Raw genomic sequence first — 19,169 nt, 5'->3', positions numbered from 1 at the left:
ATAAATAAAAAAAGTTCAGTACTGGTCCTGGATGTTGATTGGTCGATACAGGGTTCCAGTTGTCATATATATATATATATATATATATTATAAATGATTCTACAGAAAGAATGGGACTGACTGTACCCTTAATATTTTTGTGGTTGTGCTGTATTGTAACTATAGATTCAATATTGGGTTTGTAGGTACTGTGCTACTGTTGCACCTAAGAACAGCCTTTAGCTTTGACTACATTCATAATAACCATGAGCTTTTGTAATTTCATTATAAAACACAAAAACCGGATCACAGATCATTACCTCATTGGTTTGCTTTCTAAAACTTTTTTGACCCACAAAAATGTATTTGCATGGCTAACATTACTCACTGACCACAGCGCAGACTTTACTCAGGCCATCAGACGTTCTCCCTGAAAGCTTCGATTAAAAATGTCTCGATTTCATCTCATGCAATTGAGCATCCCAAACCAGAGTCAATATAGAGTGATTAATGAAACTAGCAAGCGAAGACGTTTCACAACGCAGGCGGGCCTGGAGAAGATGCATGCTGCGAGTGTCTTACGGGCAGCGGGCCAAACAGCGCTTTTGTGCCGAGTTGCGAAATGCAAATTTGGTTTGTAAAATACTTCTCGCTAGGTCACACAAAAACAACATTCCTGACGGTGCAGTGGTTACGGAAAGGAAATATGAAATGCGATTAGTCAGTTTAGTCTATTTTTAAGCTGTTATGACCTCATGCAACGGCTAAAACACTCACATGTCTTCATCTAAATCAGGTTATCTGTTATTGCAACAATCAGATAACTCTTAATCTATCTGGTGTTAACCAGTTAAACAGGCTTTTTAAAAGGTCACTCACGGTTAACCTTTACACTGCTTTGAGTTTGTCTGAAATATCAATGTTTTATTGCATCTCAGTGCATTTCTGAGCAGATAACAACACAGTATCCGGGTTCGAAGGCCAAGTTTGGTTTAATAGTAGACCTGAGTGTGCTTTCCTCATTACAGCACGCTTTCGGAAACAGGACACTTATTAACCTCTGAACACAGACCCTTATCTGACTAATAAATGACCATTAGGAAGCTCAATGCACTGGCAGCCGAGTTTATTTTGCACAAGCAAATCTGTGGCGTAACATTTTGGGTACTGGCTAAAAATACAGCAATCCCAGAGCTGCACAGCGCATCCGTTGGCTTTTCTTTATGCTGTCAAGAGGCACTAAAGCTCAGAGGATTGATATTCCCCGATCTTAATAAACCAAGATAGCTTGTGTTGACAACACGACTGCATAACCAGGCAACGGCACGAGCTCCAGGGCTGCGGTGACCAGGGATACATGCAAACACGTTCATAAAGAGCGCTGTGAAAACAACAGAATTTAACAGCAAATATCAATGCAAAACTGTTTTAATAATTCAATGCATTTAAAAAAAAAAAACGAGGAATAATTCAATGTTTTTAAAAGAAAATGCAACTGTCACAGTATGTGTTTGTGCAAAACTTGGCCAAAGCAGTTTTAAAAGTGATCCTTGGCGACGCAATCGTCAATAACAGCTCAGGTGATTTTTTTATTTGTTATTTGCATTTGTAGAAGAAACTATTCCAAGATGCCACATAATTGGATTAAAGAGTTGATTAGATTTGTGCATGCACTTTTGTTCTGTTTACTTACACTAAGATCCAATAATAAAGAGGCAACATCACAGAAAAGGAAGCTCAAAGCTCAGTCTGATGGTACTTTTTGGGAGGAGGGGAGCAAAGGTCACGTCAACACTCACGCAAGACGCTGATCAAAGACTTGAGCAGCTGTTTATCTTTCAAACTTGCAAGCCGTGGAAAATATATCCATGGGCCAGACCGCACAGAGATATTTTGAGACTTCCCAATGCTCCGCGCTCCCTATTTCTCATCTTCCTAAATCGGCATTGTCATGCCTTGACGAGTCAGGGTTGCATGATCTTCCCTTCGCTGTTCCAATTACAATATCCATCTGCGGTGGAGACTGTACGGCTTCATCTATGCATTCCTAATAATCCTGCGCTAAATAATGAGCGGTTTGCTATTTGAGCGTGCATTTCCAGTAACAGCCGAAACCACTAATGTGTTGAGGCATCTCTGAACGAACCTTGCTTTAGGTTTCATTTGTGTTGAGAGATGTTACTGTTGAAATGCTGGAAGAATATGAGGCATCTAGTCATTTTTACCCTTAGCGCTATAAAGGCTCAAACACATTGCACTGCATTATTAAGGTACTAATTCAAATGCATGCATGCATTTAAAAGTTATAAAGGCATAAAGACATAACATGCTAATTCAGACAAAAAGCACCTTATATGTGCAAAACTTAAACAGATAACATACATGCCATGATGAATAACTACAGTTGAGATACTAAACAAAAAGTAAACTAAACCGAGTGACTCGGCTATTCCAGAGTTGAGCATGTGGCCACGTGTTGTTTCACAAGCTACCGCATTCATTGCATTTCTTTTGAGGCTCGGTGTATGTTTGGGGAGAGATTTATATCTATGTATCCACTTCATTGCATTATTGCATTGCTCATGTTATGTAACTGTTTGCGCTGATATTGTGCAACAAAATCTGATGCATGCATGCATGCATTTAAAACTGCAATAAAGGCATGAAGGCATAACATGCCAATTCAAACAAAAACACCCTATATGCAAACCTTAAGCAGATAACATACGTGCCACTTTAGACCACTACAGTCAAGATACAAAACATGAGTAAACTAGGGACAGTGAGTCAGCTATTCCAGAGCATGTGACCATGTGTTGTTTTACAAGCTACTGCATTTATTGCATTTCTTTTGCTCTGTGCATGCTTGGGGAAAAATATATTCATGTACGCCATACCACTTCAATGCATTATTGCATTGCTCCTGTTATGTAACTTTTTGAATTGATATTGTGCAGCAAAATCTGATGCTCCTCGCATGCATGCATTTCAAACTGCAATAATTCAAACTAAAACAACCTATATGCAAAACTTAAATTGATAACATACATGCCACACTGAATTACTACAGTCAAGGAAACAAACTAGGGAAGATTTCTCAAATTCCATAGTTGAGCATGTGACCATTGGTTGTTTTACATCTATCGTATTCATCGCATTTCATTTGAGGCTCTGTGCGTGTGTGGAGAGAGATTTATAGTCATGTATGCCAAACCACTTAATTGCATTGTTGTACTGCGTGTTACGTAACTTTGCATTGATATTTTGTAGCAAAATGTAATGCATGCATGCCTTTAAAACTGCAATGAGGGCATGAATGCATTAGTGGATATTTTTAACATGCAAATTCTAACAAAAAACACCCTACATGCAAAACGGAGAACATACATGATGCATTTAAGAAAACAAACTAGAGTAACAACTAGTAACTAGTGAATTCCAGAGTTGAGAATGTGACTACATGTTGTTTTTCAAGCTACCGCATTCATCGCATTTCATTTGAGGCTCTGTGCATGTGGGGAGAGATTTATATTCATGTACGCCACACCACTTCATTGCATTGTTGTACTGCTCGTGTTACGTAACTGTGCATTGATATTGTGTAGCAAAATATAATGCATGCATGCATTTAAATCTTCTATAAATAAATGCATGGGTGGATATTTTTAACATGCAAATTCACACAAAACACTCTCCATGTACAGCTAAGACAGATAACACACAGGTTAAAATAGACTCCTACTGACAGCCTGATACTAAACAAGGGTAAACCAGTGACGGTGACTCGGGAATTCCAGAGTTGACCATGTGACCACGTGTTGTTTTACAAACGAGCATAATCATTGCATCTCTCTTGAGGCCCTGCGCATGTGTGGAAAGATTCATACTCGTGCTTTCCAAAACACTGCACTGTTATATAACTCTTAGCATTGATAGAGCAACAAAACTGATGCATTTATGTAAAATATTTAGTTTTAATATTTAAGATACTTCTAAAACCGGTTTAAACACTTAGGTGAAAAAGTCAAGACGTCTTTGAGTAGCTGAGATGACGAAACAGATGGTAGGGTTTTTTAAGCATTAGTCAACACGCAAGTCGTTTCACCCAGCTCCACCCATGTCTGACGAGGCAATTTCCTCAATACACAAAGCCCTTCTACCTAACAACCCAAACACGACCCAGATAACTGGTTATGGTAATGATTTACACGTCAGTGCTCATATTACATGTCACTGCTTTAACTACAACTGCAATAACAAGCTACCCCGGAAAATAATAATTATATATTAACTAGGCTAGTTTACTAAATGCACTGTAACACGAACGCTGTAATGTAAAGCATGACCTGGTTAAACTTAATAACTGAAAACACATCCGAGACGCTGTACGTTGGACGTGTGCCCAGCCAAAAGCAACTGCTCCAGCGCTCAGATCCTCAGAAGAAGCAAGCAGAGACTCTAAGTTAATACAAGATCAGAAAATGTATTTGGCAATTTTAAACAAGTGCATACAAGTACAGCTAGAAGCGTTTTCCAATGTTTGCCAAGTGCTCGTAGAGTTGCATTAGTCACATTCTACGTTTAACAGGAACTGCCACCATACCTAAAAGTACATCAATAAATCGTTAAACATCGACAAAGTAGAACGTAGTCCGTTATAATGAGTACATACCTTTTATCTTCAAAAAATATAGAAACACAATGTATTCAAAAATCAAAAAATGTACAGCAATGTTTACCAAGTATGCATGTCCCTCATATGTCCATTATATACAAGTCCGTTAGTTTCTGTCTGGATGGTATGCATGTGATATTCATATTTATATAGACCAACATTTTTGAATATTTTCAAAAAAAAAAAAAAAGGTAAAAAGCACAATCAAGTGTCTCTCTCCTTTTTTACTTTGACGTCTCCTGCCAGAATGGTGGCTATTTCACCTTGCATGAAAGCCCACGGTACGTTGGAGCCCACCAGGGGGCATTTCTCGCCGCTCGGACAGTACACTTCTCCGGTCGCGCCCTGCTGTTTGATGCTCTCACGGGAGCACGGGAAGCAGAACTTGTGAGACCCCACCGAAGGGCACTGCACAAAGTGTGTGTCCTCCAGCCTCTCGTGGCAAAGCGTGCAGCACAGCGGGATGCTGCTGGGAACCGAGGAGTCCGGGATGCTCTGCGGATGCATCGGATCCATGCCCGGAACGTGAGGCATCACGGTGCCCTGCGCCAGCCGCCGCTGGTTGGGCGACAGCGGGCTGCTGCTGTTTCTGCGCGTCGTCGAGTGCACCTGGTTGGCATCCTTGGGCGAGCTGTTGCCGCCGGCGTTGTCCGCGGCCAGAATGAGCGCAGCAATGGGCGAACTTCCGTTCTGCGTGGCGGCTGCCGCGGCCTCCGGCGGGGTGGTGCGAGGGTGAGGGGATATCGTGGAGGGCTGGGAGGCGAAGCTGGGTGGCGGCACCGGGGGCATTTTCAATCCATCTCCCGGCGGGAGCCACTGCTGTCCGTCTCCGTTAATCTTCACGGCGGTGCCGCCCTCTCCGTCAGGCTCCGGCGAGGCTTTTCTCTTCAGATTCTTGGGATGTTTGCCTCGATCTGCAAAAAAGCATAAGCATGCATGAATTATAGCGCACAAAGCGTCTTTATGTGGCAGACGCAGTGATGCATTGTAGAGCCAGACGTAACAATGAGGCTGACTGCAAATGCACCACATGCAAATACACGTTGAGCTTTGATCAGCGGAAATTTTCTTGCAGCTGACTCATGCCATAGTGCTCTCATTCAAACCAGGCCATTTATGAGACTACAGTAGCATTGTATTGTATTGTACTGCATGCATCCATCTATAATATACAGTCTAAGAATACTGAATGAATATATATATGCACATTTGACTCTGTTTTTCACTCTTTCTAAGTCTGAATCTGTCCATCTGTTTGCAACAACACTGAAAGTGCACCAAAAAGCGTTTCAGACCTACCTGATTTGGACGCAGGAGCGTTTGTTTCGTACATGACTCTCTGCTGCATGTGCTCCTTCTTAAATCTGCTGTCGTACGCGTTCAGCGCCATTATATCCCGGGACGTTTTGTTCTTGATCCAGTCGTCTGCGCGAGTTTTGTGGCTGTCGCTGATCTCCGGGGTCAGGCTGTCCGGTCTGTGCTTGTCCTTGTCGTGCTCCGTGCTGGAGACCGAGGCTGGACGCTTATTTCCGCCGTGATCGGCGGGGCTGAGACCGGGTCTCCCGTTGATCGCATGAGCCATGCTGCCGTTCACCAAAGGCACTAAATTGGGCGGCACGCCGCTAGTCCTGCGCGGGTTTGGACTCTGGCGGTTGAGCTCCGGAGGGTCGTCCGGCTTTGAGAATCCGTTCGGGACCGGGATGCCGTTCACCTGCCGCACAGACTGGTATTCGGGTCCCAGTCTGGGCGCACGCTCCGAGGACAGCGGGTAGCGGTCCAGGGGCTGCGGCGGGCGGGAGCCCGGGTCTCCCGACGCGTGATTCATCGCCTGGATCTCTTTCCCCAATAACTGTTTCCCCGGTCCCGCCGGTCTGCCGTCCTGAAATCCATGGGCTCTTTTGAGCTGCCGCGCGGTTTCAATGACAAACTCGATCCTGTCGGCTCCTTCGTAGTTGACACATCCTCTGCAAACGGGCTCGGTAAAATCCCAGATCATAGCCCACGGCATGCGGGGCAAATCGCATAAATAACACGACTGCCTCCTCGAAGCAGCAACCGCCGCGGACGACATCGCTCTTATAGGTGGAAAACCCTCCGAAAACACAGCGCAATCCTCTCAGAAGTGTCCGCGGATGCTGTGGGAAAACGAGGTCGGCTCCTGTCGAGTAATAATTGAGTTACAAACAGAACTTCATAGTAGTGTGCGCTTTACTACGACGCTCGCTCGCTCGCTCGGTCTCTCTCACTCACTACTACCGCCGCCAGACCGACCGGAGCTCGATGTGGAGCCGTGACGTCACCGCGCCCGCTGACTCCCCGCTTCTATTTACTTGATTCTTCGATAGAAGCAAATAGAACACCCCCTCCGGCGCATGCGCATGCGCACGCACCCCCCTCCTCCCGTCTTCTTTTCCTTTATTTAACTCTACTTGAATCGAGGCCAGAGCTGCGGCGGCGAGAAGTAGGAAATAAGCAAAAGAGCGCTTTCGATATCACGGACGCGTTGGAAACGATTCGGAGTCGAAAGTTGTGTTTAGACTCGACTGACGTACGACGGACGCTATATGCAGATCAGACAAATTCTTACCGAGGGGAATAATGAGCTTTTTCGATCGAATTTGGTTCCCACGGAAAGCATGGAAATATGAGTTGCGATTTACAAGCATGGGAAAGTGGAAATGAATGAAATCTTGTTGGTAGTGGATATGATATTTCTTGTTATTCGCATGAAATTGCTCTATAAAATAATGTTTTTGTATCCATTAAATCCCAAAGGACTGGAAAACCATGAAAAAGGTGTGGTTATTTATTTAATTTCATCCTTATTTCAAATTTCAATTCAATTGAGGATTTATTTTATAATTAAAATTTATTCTTAATTTAATAATACTATTTTAGAATGACTTAAATATATATATATATACAAAATACTTTTACAGTTACAGTTTAATTTAAGTTTATTGCCACATCAGCTTCACATGCTATTTCATGGCAGAGATTATACATTAGAAAAACAATATAGTAGTAGGCCTACACAATACAATAAAAATAAATGGATGAAAATTAGAATTGTAATTATTAAATATTCAAAGTATAAATTCAGAGGCTGGCTGATGTAGACTAAACTGAGATGATCTCAGATCAGTCTGTGTTCACTCATGCATTAAAATAGCAATAAAATATGTCTGGCTGGAGATCCCCCTACATTCCTGTTGTGAAGAGTGTAGCACGCCATTCAGTGTGTCAAAATTCATCAACTCACAATAATAAGAGTCTTACATTTTGCCAGTCATAGCCATATGTGTGTCACACTCATGAAATAAAACTCTCACTTTCATTTATACCACACAGACTTGACATCAGATTTGTTCTCGTTTAGATGCGTATAAACGTCACTGGGTACAAAATGTCCACAGTGTGAGGAGAACCAACAAATAGCTTTGTAGGTCCTTCCCTTTTGTTTTGGCTCCGTTCCAATTGAGTGCAGCTTCAGGGCTCTTTGGGTGAAGCAATGCGTCTGAAATCTGCAGACACAAGGCAGGATGTGTTTGTGCAAGCCCTCGTGACGTTGAAAAGAGGAAGTAAGATGTTTAGTCACGTACCCAAAGCTCACCTCGCCCTTCTCAACGAACATTAAATCTGCTGGCCCTCAGCCAGGGCTTATGAACAACCCTCCTCAAGGAATTGCAGCGCTAGGGCGTGCTTTGCACCCGAGAAACTGTAAATACTGCCTTTTCTTTCCGGCCTGACAACTAATTCCTCAAGTTTGCAAGATGAACACATTCTGCAAGGCTGGTGTCACTCAAGGGCAACGTCTCTGAGATGCAAGGCCGAAGGTCATTGCTTGATATTGTTTTCTCTATCAACTGGCGGGTCGTGACTCAAAAACGGGCCAGTCACAAACTACAGTGAAAAACAATGGTGAATGGAAATAACAATAATGCATAAATAAGCATGCATAGTTAGGATAACAAAGGTAAAGGAAATATGAACCTGACTACAGTTTAAACAAGGATAAACATGGTCCGTGTCGACCATAATGTGTTTGTGCGGTGAATTATTGGAAACCGAAATCAAAGATCATACTCAAATTATAAAGAACGTGCATTTAATTGTCTTATTCATTCTTGTGATTATTAAAAATCTATGCAAATTAATTGGCTTAATATTGGGGTTATAATTCGTTAATACATTTCAGTGTTCGTTTTTTTTTTGTTTGTTTACCTACAGTTTTGCTGCTCACCATCATATAAAATATGCTATATAAAATTAATCAACTCATATTCATTCATAATTTGACAGAGTGTGGCTCTTACAAATGATTTGGCTCCAATCACACTTTTGATTACATCATAATTAGGGCTGCACGATTATGACACAAATCATAATTGTCGATTATTCCCTTGAAATTGCGATTATTAATTGCGATTATCACAATTTACATTGCATGATGTCATCCTGTTTACTGTGTTGCTATTTTTTCTCTCCAGCTCACGAATTCAACTGAGAATGTTTTTGTTTGCGAGTTACGAGTTTCTTGTGCAACCTCAGTTTTGTGATTACTGACCCGTCTACAGTCTTTTCGTGTAGCAGGCTGCATAAAGTATTTATTGCATATATACATTTAAACATAACATTCATTTAGAAAAAAAGGAGGAGAATATATTCAAAAAGCAAAAAGCCAGAAATAGGCTGAATTATTTACATACTACCCCATTATTGTGTTGTGAACATTTACATTTAAGCATTTAGCTTTTGTTCCACTTTTGTAAATCAATTTGCACAAAAGTATCTGCTAAATGCATAAATGCACAGTAAATGTGAATGTTTTTCAACTTAAAGTGACTCACAATAGAGGAACAAAAGCAATTTGTCACAATTTGTTTATATATTTATATACTCTGAGAATATAATATTAAATAAATATTAAAGCAGTTTTGCTGTAATTAGCATTATTGCTAATTTGCATATATACACACATGAAAACATACTTATTTTAATATTAATTTTAATAAAAGCAAATAAAACTTACTTTTTTGCTTTAACAAATTACTAATAAATTCATAATTTCATGATTGTTACATTTGATGCCATTTACTTTGATAAATGACTACACAAATTATATGGATATATTATAGATATACATATGTGTGTATACACCACACACACTGGATATTACACTTTCTGGATATTCTCAAAACAGGCATATATTCATCTGGTTGTTATGAACTATGTACATTATATACTGACAAAAATATACTCATTGGAGCGTTCTCACTTTGTCGGAGCAATCAGCAAATATTTGGTGACATTGAGGAGGTAGAGCAATTATAAAATGGAGGAATTTAGTCAAAATGGAGGGCCTGCGAGAGAAGAAAGAGAAGCAGAAGAAATGTGCTGGGCGTCTGGAATCTGGGGGCTGGAGGCTGCAGAGGTGATGTCATTGGAGCAGAGGAGCTGGAGAAAAACAACTCGCTTTCTTTATTCAGATCCACTTTGCAGTCCCAGCAGGGGAGGGAGGAGGGGAGGGAGGGCGGCTTGGCAGTCAGCCGTGGCAGGGGCTGCTGGGAAATGGTAAAGGATGCCAAGCAGGCTCTGCAGCCAACATTAGTGGCTCACATCTTTGTTCTCTGAAACCTGGTGTGCTGCCAAAAGCCTCATTTCAGCTCCCCACCATGATTACACTGGATGTAGGCCAATTCCTGAGAGCTCGCAATCCTCTCTGTTGCGCGCGGCCGCTCTCGCTCTCCTTCACAGGCTCGCTGCCAAACATGCAGCAGTTTCCATGGCGACGGTGAGCGGAACATTAAAAGTAAGTAATGATTCAGGCAGAGTGCCAGATGTGCAACAGTAATAATAATAAAAAAAAGCATGATGAAGTAAAAAGGCCGGTCTAGTCTGGTAATTGTGCCAGTTAGGAGAGTTCAAAATTCTGGGAACAGTCAGCCGTGGCAGGGGCTGCTGGGAAATGGTAAAGGATGCCAAGCAGGCTCTGCAGCCAACATTAGTGGCTCACATCTTTGTTCTCTGAAACCTGGTTGGCTGCCAAAACCCTCATTTCAGCTCCCTGCCATGATTACACTGGATGTAGGCCAATTCCTGAGAGCTCGCAATCCTCTCTGTTGCGCGCAGCCGCTCTCGCTCTCCTTCACAGGCTCGCTGCCAAACATGCAGCAGTTTCCATGGCGACGGTGAGCGGAACATAAAAAGTAAGTAATGATTCAGGCAGATTGCCAGATGTGCCACATGTGCAACAGTAATAATAATAAAAAAAAGCATGATGAAGTAAAAAGGCCGGTCTAGTCTGGTAATTGTGCCAGTTAGGAGAGTTCAAAATTCTGGGAAATCAATGCAAAATAAAAATAGAATACTAAACATTTTTAAGTCGTTGCTAGGGTGTTGCTAAGCAGCTGTTAAGAATGTTACAAGCAAACGTTCCGAAGTCTGGTTACAAAGTAACAGCACAGCTCTCCTTAACTTGATACATTTGAAATGTATAAATAAAATGTACACTTTCATCAATCAATAGCATAAGGCATTCAAATGAAAACTAAAAGGTTTTCTTTTTAAAAAGGCAAAATAAACGCTCTCATGTTGTCTTTGCCATAGCTCATGAAAAGCATGCTGTCATTGCCAGATGAGAAGAGATGTGGTTTCCTGTCAAAATCCCCAGTCATTTACACATACAGCATAGCATCCACTCTGAAAAACTCACATTTAAATGTTATAATCGAGGTTGACTGACTTGTACAGGAAATACATGTCTGAGAAAAAAAACAAAATAAGGTCTCTTAATAGCCAGCTTAGCTAAGACCAAGAATTCAGTGGTTAGCTGTTAAACCAATAAAAAAAAAAAAAGCCATTTAAAATTAATCCAGTCAGATTCATACGTAATTTGACCAGTCAAGGCTCTTGTTTTATTTATGAAAAAATAAATAAACATTCATTAATTACTAAAAAGTACAAAAATAAATAAATAAACAAACAAAAAAATTAAACAAATAAAAAGAATGAACAGAAAACAAATAATAAATAAATAAAAATATAAATATATATAAAAAACAAAGAAACAAACACACAAATAAATAAAATATTTACATCTGGGTGCATTTGGTCACGTTTATAAGTAAATGAGATCTATTCACAAACTGTTGTTCAGTATGTAACATGACTCTTACCTACATCTAACATCACCGGGGTTGAGTTGGCAGGTGTGTGTGATGACATCTACAGCTCTATGTAAATGAAGTGTGGATGGTGTCGTCTCTTTTCACACTTTTGGTTTCACATGCATTAATGGAACAAGCCTGCTTTCAGCGAATGAATCACCAGAAACCAGTTTTGCCCATTAAATTTTATTTTGTAATGTGCACTCACCACCATTATAAATGTCGTAACAATATCAAAATCTTTTTTTAGTTTTAGCTCTCCAGACATTACTCATTACTCGGCCTCAAACAACAATTACAATGATTATGCCTATTAACTCGACATGTCAGGTCATGCCAACAGTTAAAGTCACACCTAGATTTTTGCATATTTGCTGATTTTCCAGGTGCATGTACACAACCTGATCATTAAAAATCTCACGTAAACTTTGTTTTTGGCACTGTCTGGTTTTTAAAATCTATATTTGATGGTTACCAGATTATGAATAATTATGCATGTACACTCAACAATGTTCATTTACCTGTATTCAAGAATTGTAAACACTTTCATTATCAGTTATATTACTGAGCACATATCAGTCAAAGTCATGATGTAGCTTATTCTGAAGAACATCCGTCAATCAGACAGTCTAGCGGGCGGGGCTTGGCTAGAAAAATTAGAAAAGACTAACAGGGTACATTCTCATGTTCCACAACTTTGGCTAACATTCGCTTAAAGTTATGAACAAACATTCTCGCGGTACCATTATGGAGTTATGGTATCTGGTCTTTAATAATGTTCTCAAAACTTTAGCACAAAAACATTTATACACTGTTGATAGAACGTTTTTCTGAAACTTTTTAGTTGGATGTTCATCTAATGTTTTTTAAATGTAACTGCTTATTACATACTTGATCACATACTTACATCAAATTTTCATTTTTGGGTGAACTATCCCTTTAACTCTCTCTGGATCCGTTCAGTTACATCAGAAATGGCTGGAAATCAGTGTCACACCCAGCCACTTATATGAATGACAAGAAGCAGAGAGGAAGACGTGTCAGAGTCGTCCTCAGCGCAGCGGATATGGCTGTTAGGCTAAGGCCTTCTGCGCCCCACTTGCTTGTCGACTTCAAAGTGTGGATTTTTTCAAACAGATTTCTCTCAGAAGCGAGTGACAGAACGAAATCGAGCCAGACACTTGAAAGGGAATGTTACGGGGTGTTCGATGTGTCTGAATAATCTCTTTTATCTGAAGCCATGGCTGTCATTACCCATGTTAGTGCTCTGACTAGCGTTAACCCGCTTTAGCAGGGTTATCAGACAGTGACTGAAGAGCTGGTAATACATGTCTTGATGAAAATGCCAAATGTGATCTCATTCGGTCAGACTTTGGACCTGAAGAATAGCACTGCAGGTCCAAACACAGTGAGGTAAGACTGTAAACTAAAGATCAGACGCATGAGACACTTTGATAACTGATCATATAAGAATGCAACAAGTCATAAAGATAATGATGATAATAATATACCCAGACTATTGGTTTGAGAGCTTATTCAGAGCTTATTCTGGCTAAGAATCATATACATAGTATGTAAAATAATAATAAAGCAGTAAATATCATTTATTAAATTGAAATACATTTTTCTTAAAATGTATCCACAAAAATATGAAGCAGCACAACTGTTCTTGAGCAGCAAATCAGCATATTAGAATGATTTCTGAAGAATCATGTGACACTGAAGACTGGAGTAACGACGCTCAAAATTCAGCTTTGATCACAGAAATAAATTACATTTTACAATATATTCACATAGAAAACAGTCATTTTAAATGGCAATAATATTTCACAATATTACTGATTTTACTGTACCTTTTGATCAAATAAATGCAGCCTTAGTGAGCAGAAGAGACTTCCTTCAAAAACAATTTTAAAAACATCTTACAGACTCCAATATATACATAATTATGATAATTTTACGGACAGTTTTGTTTACTTTTGTATGTTAAACAATGTTGGAAGTGCCTCGTCCTTTGGCAGCAAACACCATCATCAGTGACGGCAGACAGACAGAGTCTGACCTTGAAAGCTCTGGACTCGTGGCAACACTTTTTTCTACACTTAACATGGACTAGTCTGCATCAAGATAAAGGCCTCAGCAACAGCTCAATGTCTAATGTGCTTCCTGCCAGACTGTCAGCGCCGCTTTGTGACTCCAGACCAGTTCACATGATCGCTAACTCGGTTTTTGATGATAACACAAGCAAAGTTCAGTCTACAACCTAAACATCTGATTCACATGAGTCTTATTTAGCCGTACATTTCTATGATATTCTGGTCTCTAGATATGGCTTGATTTGGTTCCCTCCATATAGTAGTCCCTTACAATTCAATTCAGATAAAATACAATAAATAAAATAAAATATAAATGCATAATAAATTATATTTAAAACATATAAAATACAAATAATATATATAAGATGTGAATAATATATATTTTAAAAAAAATATATATATATATATAATTATTATTCATTAATTATTTTTAATTTTCCATATTACGTTTATATGTGAATATATAAGAAAATAAATATATTTCAACAATTTATTTAATTTATTTTTACATATTTTTGTCATTAGTATTTATTCATTTAAACATTATTTATTTGTAAATATTATATCTCCAAAAACTGGTTTCACAGGTCGAAGTCAAAGAACATGTAAAGTGTGTTACACATTAACTCCAGTCACCTATGCTATCTCCCAGGTCTCGGGTCAGTGTAGAGAGTTTATCTAACCTCATTAGATGTACACGACCACAAACACCACGGGGTTGAACAAAGCGAACCTTGTTTGAGTGTGTCAGCCGATCGGCCGCACCCAGAGCAGTGACAGACACACAGAACGCATGAATGAACGGCCACATCAGCACAGCGCAGGATATGTATAATGGGTGTGCAGGTTTGCTGTAGATCTCCATTTGACAAAGCTGCATGGAGTTCAGCGGGAGTTCAAGCCGCATATCCATTATTCATGCGACCCACATGCACTTTTGTGTAGGACGGTGGCTTATCTTGATCTCTATGGGAGAGGGAAATGATAAAGTGAATTGTATATGAATGAGTGTGTGTGTGTGTGTGTGTGTGCGTGTGTGTGTGTGTGTGTGTGGATGTAAGGAAGCACAAACAATAGCATTTGAATATAAAATAGTAAAATGTCCCAACCACCATAACAGCCCTCCAACTCTCATGACGAGGAAGTTTTTAAACTGCAACGTGGGTGAAATGTACAGGAAGACACTGACAGAGAAAAGAATGCTACGGTACGTTCAGTACCGAACAACATCGACGCTACTGGAACATACACTGAAATTCACACAGCCGCTTCACAGAGCAATTAAAAGTGCATGAATATTATTGCATTCGATGTTCTTGTAGCTCAAACAGTAAAGCATGGAGATTGCAACGTCAATGTCACAGGTTAGATTAAAAAGGTAAAATAGGTTAAATAATTTAAAAAAAAATTTTTTAAAACATACCCTGAATGCTATATAAGTTGCTTTGCATAAAAGTGTCTGCCAAATGCATAAATGTAAATAGAAAAATAGCAAACCACGTGGCATTTCTTTTAAAGATTTTAAAGATCATGTTAAAGGGGTCATATGATGCGATTTCAAGTTTTCCTTTCTCTTTGGAGTGTTACAAGCTCTTGGTGCATAAAGAAGATCTGAGGGGCGTAACATTTCCGTCACATGCTTGAGGAATTCGTCCAATCACAACGCACTGGATAGCTGACCAGTCAGAGCACACCTCGCTTTTCAGACCTATGAGCTTTGTAAAAATCGACGCGTTTCTGAAAGGCGGGGCATAGAGGAGAAACAATAATGTACGGTATGTGGAAAATAATGTGTTTTTTGAACCTTAAACCGCATAAACACATTTCATTACACCAAATACACAAAATAATGTTCTTTTTAGCAACATCATATGACCCCTTTAAGTAAAACATTTCATAATGTTTCATAAATATTTGTCGGTTTTGAAATTAGTTTGAAATTTTAAATGAATGAATAAATAGGAAAATAATGGCTTCTTTTACAAAAATACATTATTTATGAAACAAAATATTTAAAATAAATACACTATGTAAAACAATCATCTATGAAATGCCAAAATTTAAAAAAATTTAAATAAATAAAAAGTATAAATAATTAAATAAAATGTATAAAATGTAAGTACATAAAGAAATGTTTGTTAGTTTAGAAATGATAAAACAATAGATATACAGGAGAATTTGCTCCCAATTTACTAAATTATGCAAATACAGTAACAGTAAAAATTGGTGCTGAATGCCATTTACATTTTTTTATTTTTGCACAAAATGCATAAATAAAATGAAGATTGTGAAGAATGCTAGACTGCGTAATACTTCCCCACAACGGGGCTCCAAGATACATACATATATATATATAGGCACATACATACAGTTTCATCTCTGATAAACGATTAAAAAAAATGTATGGGTGGCATCATGTATGCCTCAGAACAGCCTCATGGTTGTAGCTTAACCGCAGCTTTTACAGTTACTGTGAAAGTGAGAAAGTGAGAGAGCCAGAAAAACTGGGCCACCAGTAGATATATGAGCACATTAAGGGAAGTCCAAAAGAAAAATCCCCACCCAGTTAAACCACAGGCCCTGTCAGCAACACATGACCTCATGGAAGCATCGCTTTGTTATCGCTCAAACATTTAAAGCAGCACATTCCCCTCCCCCTCCCCCTCACACACACACACACACACACACACACACACACACAAACCGCCGAAGGGTTTCAGTGGCTGTTTAAACAGAGCATAAACAAAAGACAAGCATGGTTGCAATAAAGAAACGATTCAATGGCAGGCGGCCTTTAACACGTCTACGAGTCAAACACTCTCTGTCTGTCACGTATTCACCTCAGTCCGAACATTGCACTGCTTCAACACAGTACCAGAGGTTGGTCCTGAAATTAAAAACAGACACAAACGAGTCAATGATTATCAATCAATACTAATATCGAGCTATAACTTGAATGTTCATAGCAACTCAGATCAAATTTGATGAGAAATGTCTGAGCTTATACTGAGATTCTGTTTACAGACTTTGGTATAAACGGAGAACACTTCGAGATCTCAACTGAAACTCAAGAGGAGACATGTGAGATAAACTGAGAAACATCTGAGAAGCAGAAGACTCCATTTGCTATTAGAGACCTCATTTCTGATGGATCATTCCTGTTCTCTCTCGTTTCTCAAGCAGGGCGGTGCCGCATGCAGATTCATATTCCCATCAGCTCAACTGGGAATAATGGGAATAGAAGGAGTCTGGGAATCCGATAAAAGCCGGAGTGGTAATACGTGTGGAGACGGTGGGAGACACCCTGCACTCCCAAACATAACTGACCTAGAAAACCTGTGCTTATCATTGGTGTAAAATGGTTAACCCGCAATATCTCGCCTGCCCAGCTAACGAGGGACGTTCTCAGAACGTTCTGGCAAGGTTCTATCAAAGTTATGAACAACCGTTCTTCCAGTAACATTAATAGAATGTTCGTTCAACGTTAGCTAGTCTATACCAATGTTCTCAAATCGTTAGCACAAAATTTTAATTTATTTATCGTTTATAGAATGTTTCATTTCTGAAACGTTCATGTAACATTTTTTAAATGTTACTACTTTGTTTCAGAACATTCCGAAAACATTCGAAAGTAACGTTTGCAAAATCATTTAATGGAATGTTCCCTTAATGTTCGCATAACCAAGGAAAAACCTTCTGGACGTTTTGAATGTTCAAAGAACATTCAGGAATAACGTTTTCAAAACTAAATGGGAATGTTAGCAAACGTTCTTAGAACATGTTTTTGTTAGCTGGGTGTGTGTTGACATTAACCCGCACTTTCTTTACCTACACTAGTTTTTTGATAAGCTCAGACATCACTGTTAAATCACTCATAATCTGGATAACGAATTTGAGTATATAGAACACAACAGTTGGTTCCGGGAGTAAAAAACCCACTCATTTTCTCCACAAGGGAAATTATTTTTAATGATAACTTATAAAACCACAAGAGACAGACCTACTGTGAGCTACGAGGTTGCTAATCGATGGAATACGCTTTTATTGAAGACATCAGCCCACATAATTTCAACTTATTTTTTATCTAATGTGTTTAATAGCAGAATTTCTGGTGAAAAACTACATTACCCATGATTCCGAAGCGAAATCTCCATCAATCAGAGAATCGAAACAAGAAAATCACACCAAAATAACTCTTTAAAATACTTTTTTTTTGCAACAAACTTAAATAATGTTTCTATATACAGTACATAATCAACATAGTTTTTATATTTACCCACTGTTTGATTTATGTCGTTTGCAATGCTTCATGGGATTGTAGTTCTTTCCCTCATTAAAGCTGTTTGTCTGCATTTTAAAGAGTTATTTTGCCGTGATTCTTGTTTTGATTGTCTGTTTTGATTCTTCAGAATCATGGGTAATATAGCTTTTCACCATGAATTCTGCTATCAAACACAGTCTTTGACCTTGTTGTCCAGTTTTCAAGTACTATTTTGCTTCAGATCGGAGTTTGTAATGTTGCGATTCACCTTGTAGCTGTCTGGTTTGGTTCTTGGCTTATGACTCTCAAACAAAAACTTTCAGAACTCCCTATGAGAAAAAACTAATTGGAAAACCAAGGCTGCTAAAAAAGTGGGTGGCCACTGTTGCACTCTCGGGAAATGAGGTCATTTGTTTAGAAAACATCACTAAATATCATGCTTTCCTGCATAATTTCCAAACTAATAGCTATTTACACTAGAGTTTCGCTTGTGTAATTAAAACAACTCTTAAACATAAAGGTTTGCGTCATGGAAACCACGGAATTCCAATAAACTCAGGAATCTTTTTGAACATTGCATTCTGTATCGCCATGACAACTGCTTATTCCACTTCAATGGGATTTTAGACAGGATAATTCACTTATACAGACGTGTAACTCATGCAAACTTATTATAGAAGAAGAACACCACTTGTAATATCTATATTTGCATTCAGAATGGAAGGGCAAGACTGAGAGGGCAGAGTCCTCTGTGTTTACCAGAACATAGTCATTGACCCTCACTGAGCATGCTCAGTACCGCGGTAGGGTTAGCGACCGCTGGCAACACGTCAGACCTCTCCCATCTGCTGATGCAAAGTGCTGCCCACTCATACAAACACACATTTCCCCCTCCAGCCGCGTTTCCATTCAGTCTAGTGAGCAGCCCAATCGATTCATAGCATATAGCTGAGTCGGGTACAGCGAGGGTGCGCTTGTTTACTTCATCC

The 19,169-nt window shown here is 39.4% G+C and overlaps 1 protein-coding gene across 1 annotated transcript; it reads right to left on the bottom strand.

Annotated features, from left to right (window-relative positions):
• Window positions 1-4,442: 4,442 nt before the first annotated feature.
• On the bottom strand, window positions 4,443-6,965 carry irf2bp2a (interferon regulatory factor 2 binding protein 2a). Its single transcript, XM_016538458.1, has 2 exons — window positions 5,954-6,965; window positions 4,443-5,568 (listed from the first exon to the last, which is right to left on the bottom strand). The coding sequence occupies exons 1-2, from the start codon at window positions 6,723-6,725 to the stop codon at window positions 4,859-4,861; spliced, it is 1,482 nt and encodes a 493-aa protein (XP_016393944.1). The 5' UTR covers window positions 6,726-6,965; the 3' UTR covers window positions 4,443-4,858.
• Between the last annotated feature and the right edge of the window lie 12,204 nt (window positions 6,966-19,169).

This window comes from Sinocyclocheilus rhinocerous, unplaced genomic scaffold (genome assembly GCF_001515625.1).
Source record: "Sinocyclocheilus rhinocerous isolate Xijiao unplaced genomic scaffold, SAMN03320098_v1.1 scaffold247, whole genome shotgun sequence".
Classification (NCBI taxonomy): domain Eukaryota; kingdom Metazoa; phylum Chordata; class Actinopteri; order Cypriniformes; family Cyprinidae; genus Sinocyclocheilus; species Sinocyclocheilus rhinocerous.
Note: the sequence above shows the minus strand (reverse complement) of the source record. Positions and strands in the feature narration are given on the sequence as shown.